We start from the raw sequence: 7,364 nt of genomic DNA, 5'->3' as shown, positions 1-7,364 counted from the left end.
TAGTGCAGCAAATTTAAAACAGACAGATACCTGTACACAAAGTGCTGGAGGAACTCAGGCAGGTCAGGCAGCATCTATGGAGGAAAACAATCGGTTGACGTTTCGGGTCGAGACCCTTCATCAGGACTGGAAAGGAAGAGGGCAGAAGCCAGAATAAGAAGGTGGGGGGAGGGGGAGGAGCACAGGCTGGCAGGTGATAGGTGAGTCCAGGTGAGAGGGGAAGGTAGGTGGGTGGGGGACGGGAGAAATGTAAGAAGCTGTGAGGTGATGGGTAGAAAGGGCAAAGGGCTGAAGAAGAAGGAATCCGGTGGGAAAGGACAGTGGACCCTGGAATAAAGGGAAGGAGGTGGGGAATAGATGGGCAAGTCATGAGGGGGGGGGAGGGGAAACAGAAGGGATGAGGGGGCCACAGGAATGAGGAAAGACAAAGGGAAGGGGGAAGAAAAGAGGGGGGGGAAGAGGGGAGGGGTGACCGGGAGTCGGAGAAATCGACGTTGAGGCCGTCGGGTTGGAGACTCCCAAGGCGGAACATGAGGTGTTGTTCCTCCAACCTGCGCCTGGCCTCAATGTGGCAGTTGTGGGAGATTGTGGGGCTTGCATGGCACTCGTCCTTTGCTTCTCGCTGCTTGAGCTATTGGACACTACTGGCATGGGCTTGGCCCTTAATAGCATTTTACAACACAGACTTCAAATGCACGGCTGCTTTGGGTAGTTGAAGTGTCAGGAACTTTTAACTATTGTCTAACCAAAAACGCAGCCTGCTGGTTACCACAACAACATACTTTTATCTACCTGCTAATAAAAACACGTCGCAGCAGCAACAAACCACTGGCCCTGTCTACTGCTAGATCATAAAGCAGAAGTAGACTTAGAACAGGGAGTTTACCTGGATACAATGAGTGACAGGAGGAGAGCAGGAGTGATGACTGCAGTGATCCCTGGTGTCGAGCCTCATAAGGATATTGGCTTAGTCTGATCTTAATGCTGTGAGTAAGGAGAATGACTATTGTACCATGTGGTGAAGCTCAGGGAGGAGACGACTAGTTGCAGTGACACAGCTTATGTGGGAAGAAATGGATATGGTGTGAATGGGGCCTCAGTAAGCAGGTTAACTTGGGAAGAGGTTCAATATCATTGCTAGATCAGCAAAGATTAGAATAACAGAGCACATAACTGAAGCAGAGACTTTCATTAGAATTACAGTTGGATTGTTCTTCCAACCCTTCCTGCACCAACATCACTCAGCATTCCTCATTTTAAATTTTTAAAAAAATTTTATTTACAGTGTGGTAACAGGCCCTTCCGGCCCAACGAGACCGCTCCGCCCATTTAAACCCAAGTTAACCTACCTGTACGTCTTTGCAATGTGGGAGGAAACTGGAGCACCCGGAGGAAACCCACGCAGACACGGGGAGAACGTCCAAACTCCTTACAGACAGCAACAAGAATCGAACCCCGATCGCTGGTGCTGTAATAGCGTCACGCTAACTGCTACGCTACCGTGCCGTGCTGTGTTATGTATATCACATCTGGTCATGCATGCTGGAGCACACAGATTATGTATCCTGGTTCTTGCTTACATCCATTCTATCAGTCTTGGCTGTTTATAAGGGTACAATGAATTGCATTATGTTTTGTGAATATTTTAGAACTGAGGAACAGTTTGACACCCACATTTGATTCTTTGTTTTCTTCGACCTCTTTTGTACTGAAGAGGGAGTAATTTTGACCTAACCTGCCTGACAGAAATCAAATTAAACCCAGTTACTTTTCATAAGAGAAGTAAATGATCCAATCAGCTTACTTTGGGAATAGGGTGTGCACCGTCCCAACAGTCTGCACAAAAAATATGATCCAACTAAATGAACACACATTTGTGAGATGTAATTTGACAAACAGCTGAGTCTATCAGGGCTTTAATAGGCAGAAATATTGCTTAGTATTGATTTGAGAGTTTTGCTTTTAAAGAGGCTGTATTTATCCATTGGTTGTTGCCAACCAACTACATAGGGGACATGACTGTCATCTTTGGGAGAGACTGCCAACATACTTGTACATTTTCAGGACATTCTCCTTCATGGGGAAATTAGGAATTTTTTAAAGTACAAATGCAAAATCTAATCAAAAACAGAAGGCATGGAAAAAGTAAAAATCATGCAATATTTAAACTATCAATTATAATTTGACGTAGTTAATCAATTTCAAACCTCAGATCATACAACCAGAAATTTATAAATTTTGCACTAAATGAATCAGCATTCACACCCTCAAAGAGAAGTTTATCACCTTTTTGCTCTGATATCCCCAGCAAATGACCCATTGTCAGTTTTAGAAGGGATCCCACCCTGTGTCGAGCTGTAGATCCTTATAAACAACACGCCAGCATCCTGTTTTGAACACACGATCCAACAGGGAGAACTGGTCAGAATGTGCATCCATTTAGTGATACAGCCAAAGAGATACAATTGGTCAGAGCTTAAAATTTACCCAATGACATGGAAATACTTCACAAAAGTCGTAATAGTTGGAACACTACTATTTTATTTTTTATATCTGAATTCTTTTAACATTCCTTCAGTCTACTACAAATGTTGTTTCTTTTATCCTTAAATCACTTCTCCATTGTTTAATACAAATACTTGTTACAGTAATTAATAAGACCAAGATTAAAAGAATTGGAAGTTATATGCCGTTGGTTTATATGAGGGCCTCTGTGTAAACTATGGTATGCTGACAATGGGAGACAGTCATTCAATGACATAGAAAGGTAACAGACAGCACGGTGCTGCTGCTTATGCCTGTGTGCTGGAGCTTCTGACTTTGCCGCTCCAGGTCAGGCTTTCAGAGTTTGAAGTTGGCCTTGTTATTGATCTGAGCTTTGTATTCCATTTCTGAGGTTTAATCTGCCATCATTTGGGGAAATTCCATTGCTGGAAATTGGTCTTTATTGTTATTTGCTGTTTGTCACATCCCCACAAAGACGACACTTGTGATACGACTGGTCAGGTGAGCAGCAGCAAACTGAAGGAAAGTTGCTTCACATGATCGATGAGTGGGAAAACATTTTTTCTATTCTAATTTAACAGAGATACAGTAGCGACTAATGCACCAAAGGAAGGGATGTCCCACATGTCTTCCACTGGCCTTTCCAGTGAGAAAGCCATCACTGTCCAAAGATTTCCTCAAAATTTGCCACCTGCTTCATTTGTTCTATCTGGGCCGAGTGTCTTCTCAACAGCATTTTTTTGTTTTTGATGTCTGTTCGTTTGTGACTGTTTGGAGCAGCTGGTATTAGAGGTTTTGCCACAGAACCTTTGTTATTGGTTCCAATATCAGGAATTAGACGCTGGGGATTCACCTTCAAAGGCGGGAGGTAGCCTGGTCTTGTTTGTGAAATGTGGTCTGAGAGCAACGTCCCCGAACCTCGTCTCTCCAGAATGCCAGGGTGTCTCTTGCCTGCAGTGCCCAGAGAACCAATTCGCAAATTGTCCAGAGAATTTCTGGAACTAGTTACTGCAGATAAAGGGGAAGCGATCATTTTTTTCCTCTCCAGAAATGGTTTGCCTTCATCAACTGGCATTTGCTTTAAGCGGATTGTGAGCTGTGAGTCAGAATTATAGTGATCAATGCCCAAGTTTCTTTTCTGTACAATGCTCCGTAAACTAGAAACAGAAATTGATGGTATTGAAGTTGGATCCTGATCCACAGGAACTGTGTTATTATGACACAGGCCTGAGGGAAGAGATTGGGAGTGGATTTCTTCACAGGAGAACTTCCTTGCTGCAGTTAATGCTGAAGCTTGATCTAAGGACCTTAGTAAAGCTGCAGTGTCCTTCACTTCAATACTTTGGTGTCTGGTGAAGAGTCGCTTGGGTAGAGTTAGGCCATTGATTTTAAGAGAAAGACCTTCTTCCATGGTCAGGTTACTCACATCTTCTTGAAATGAAGATGCCTTTTGCTGAGTTAAGAGTGATGTAGGAATGATCAGCCACGGTTCAGAGTGCAACCTTTGCAGCTGAGGTAGTTTGGCTCCTGGTTGAGGTTGACTGGAGTTCCTCGTAGGAGAAGCTGGTTCTGATGAACCTTTGTCATTGAAGAGATGAACTGGGTCTTTGAAAGAGAAAACGTGCTTATCTTTGACTGCATTGTGTGTGAGGGGAGGTGGGGACGTCTTCAGCTCAATTTCTGAGGGTGAGGTGCAAGGGACTGGTGAATTTTGATCTTCAGTATCTTTAGGAGGGGGTACATTTAGATACTGCTTAGTTATCTGCCTCCCAGAGGGGGATTTATCCTTTGTAATGATAATTACTTCCTTTCCTTTTGCTTTGCAGGCATCCAGAAGAACTTTAAGGGTTTCCTTATCATCAGAGTTTACGGCGTACACCAGAGCAGAGCTACCTGAGCGGTCTACCAGACTTGGGTCAGCTCCGCTTCTCAGTAGCAATGCAACAACCTCAACACCAGCCCGCTCTATGCATGCGTGCATTAAAGCAGTCTTTCCTGACATGTCTTGGATATTGGGATCAGCATGATTTTCCAGAAGATATTTCACCATTTTTGCTTTGCTGATGCTCTGTTGGTCCACATGTTTAGTCTTGCAAGCGATCATGAGTGGAGTTTCACCTTGTTCATTGCTCTCGTTAATGTAAGCCCCACCTTCTAATAACAGTCTGGTGAGGCGCAATCTGCTCAAGTAGACAGCTTTTAACAGAGAGTTACCATCTGTGCGCACTTCCATAGCTTTGTCCATTGTCCAGCAATTGTTCATAGATTAATGTTCTCCAAATCTGATATCTGATGGTTCTGCAAAAATAAAAGAAGTATTTCAACATGACAGCTTTCTCAGATCATCTGGGGAAATTCTACAAGTTTCCTTTTTAAATAATTCTTTACCATCAGCCATCTCCCAATGCTCAGAGAAAGAGAAGAACAACATTAAGTTGTAAATGATATACTCAGCCCTAGATATAATTCTCTGCTTGGAACTTAAGCGATCTTTGAGTTACATGGTTTATTTTCCAAAATAGTTGGTTTAAATTCATTTAAAGCCAATTTATTTCACAAAATAATGAAATGTATCTTTAGCATAAATAGCAAGATTTTCAACAGAAATAACAAGCCAGTAATAACTACATATGTTAAAATGCAAGAAAGGAGTTTAAATGTATAAAGATGCTGGCAACTGCCTTGTGATAAATATTGGAAATGTTCACAGCTGTTACTTTAGCAGCTGATTCCAGGTAAATTCAGAAACTTCAGTAATTATTATAACAAAGTAAATGAATTTACTGCTTTTGAGAGATATATGGAATCCCTGTTCAAATTATAAAAATATATGTGTAACATACTTTAAAGTTATTGTTTTACATATTTTGCAACATATACTGCACTCCACAAGCATTAGACTGAAAATTGAACATGAAATTTCCACAAAAATTTAATAGATCATTTCAACAGGCTTCACTTAGTTAAAACTGACAAGTGAGTTAAATATTATAGTGCAGAATCTGTGAAATGTACAGTTGCAAAAAATAAGCAAACTTCTAGCAATGTTTTTTTTCATTATCCTTCTTGTAGCCAGGTAAGGGAGTCTTTTGAGGTCAACTTTGTTACGGACTCAGTGAAAGGCCCTTTAAGATAGAGTGTGTGTGTGTATGTGTGTGTGGGGCGTGCTTACGTCAATAGAAGATAAAGGATGTAATGACGTTGTTGAAGAAGGAAGAAGAAGAAGGAGAGAGAGAGAGAAGGGAGAGAGACACCAGCCTGCTTGTTTTCTCTAAAGAGGGATGAGAAACAATAACTGTGTTTGCCACTGAAATCCATGTATGGAAGTTGGAAGTAATCCGGTGGAGTTCACTTTGTTGCTGACCTGTAGAAGGAAACAGGTATTTGTGTGTGGACGACCACGGTTCGGATGCTTTTCGGGGTGAGGAAGTCACTACCGAGTAAACACTGGAGTGTCGTTTGGGTTCCATCGTGGAACATTTGGATTTCGTATGTACTCTCTCTATGTTTTTCTACATCTACATCTTATCTTCAGACAACGGTGGTTGTTGAAGAAGCCCTTGCTCATGTTTCACCTTATGGCTTGCGGAACTGAACTTTAAGAACCATTCCGGAACTGGGAGTTTTGGACTTTGTCACACACACACACGAAGAGTTTAGTTTTGGGGTTAACGTTCGAGGTTTAACATTTTTGAATTCTAACATACTAACATTTTTACTTTTATTTTACGTATTATCATAAGTAGTGATTAATAAAATAGTTTTTAACACTGAATCATGCTCAGTGTGTTTCTTTTGTTGCTGGTTTGTGACAACTTGTATGAAAATCCAGAAACAGTTCAATTATGCCAGGTGCTATCATGAAGAAGGCACGCCAGCGGCTCTACTTCATTAGGAGTTTGAGGAGATTTGGTATGTCACCAAAGACTTGCAAATTTCTACAGATGTACAGAGGAGAGTGTTCTGACTGGTTGCATCACTGCTGGTGTGGAGGCTCCAATGCACAGGATCGCAAGAGGCTGCAGAGGGTTGTAGACTCAGCCAGCTCCATCACGGGCACAACCCTCCCCACCATCGAGGACATCCTCAAGCGGCGGTACCTCAAGAAGGCAGCATCCATCACTGAGGACCCTCGCCACCTGGGACATGCCTTCTTCTCGTTACTGCCATCGGGGAGGAGGTACGGGAGCCTGAAGACCCACACTCAATGATTCAGGAACAGCTTCTTCCCCTCCGCCATCAGATTTCTGAACGGTCCATGAACCCGTGAACATTATTTCATTATTCCTTTTCTTTTCACTATTTATTTATTTGTTTGTTTGTTTGTTTGTTTATTTATTTATTTTGTGCTGTGTTGCTGCCGCAAAACAACACATTTCATGACATATAAGTCAGTGACAACAAACCTGATTCTGACTCTGTCCCATAACCCTGAACCAATTCCAGATTATTCCAAGTTACCGTTGATGTTTGACAAGTAAAACCTGGAGCAACTGACTTGTCAGCATTGCTCATTTGCCTTTGAACATCCATACCCCAACATGGAGATCCAGTGAGACAAACAGTGGAAAGCTGGTCACAGTTCTGTGCACTGGTGGTCTGCATAACTTCAGCCAGTTAAACTCCACCCAACGAATCACACAAATCCTTCCCTCTGCTGCCCTGCTTGAATTTTCTGGACTTTGGTAAATGGAGTCTGCTCAATGTGGAGAGGATATAAGAACAATCAGAGTTTAAGGGGCTCTGCTGATACCTTGTGTAAGTTTAGCACACACAGCACTGCTCTCCAACCCGATCCCGTACCCCAGGAAAACAACCGCATCTAACCAACCACTCACAGCCAATCTCTCTCTGCAGTC

General features: G+C 42.4%; 1 protein-coding gene across 1 annotated transcript; it reads right to left on the bottom strand.

The window, feature by feature from the left end:
- Nucleotides 1–2,601: 2,601 nt before the first annotated feature.
- Nucleotides 2,602–4,755, bottom strand: ankrd34bb (ankyrin repeat domain 34Bb). Its single transcript, XM_052020216.1, has one exon. It carries the CDS (start codon nucleotides 4,748–4,750, stop codon nucleotides 3,164–3,166), a length of 1,587 nt encoding a protein of 528 aa, XP_051876176.1. The 5' UTR covers nucleotides 4,751–4,755; the 3' UTR covers nucleotides 2,602–3,163.
- Nucleotides 4,756–7,364: the final 2,609 nt, after the last annotated feature.

The sequence above is a fragment of the Pristis pectinata genome, chromosome 7, assembly GCF_009764475.1.
Source record: "Pristis pectinata isolate sPriPec2 chromosome 7, sPriPec2.1.pri, whole genome shotgun sequence".
NCBI lineage: Eukaryota > Metazoa > Chordata > Chondrichthyes > Rhinopristiformes > Pristidae > Pristis > Pristis pectinata.
This window is presented reverse-complemented; position numbering and strand designations above follow the sequence as displayed.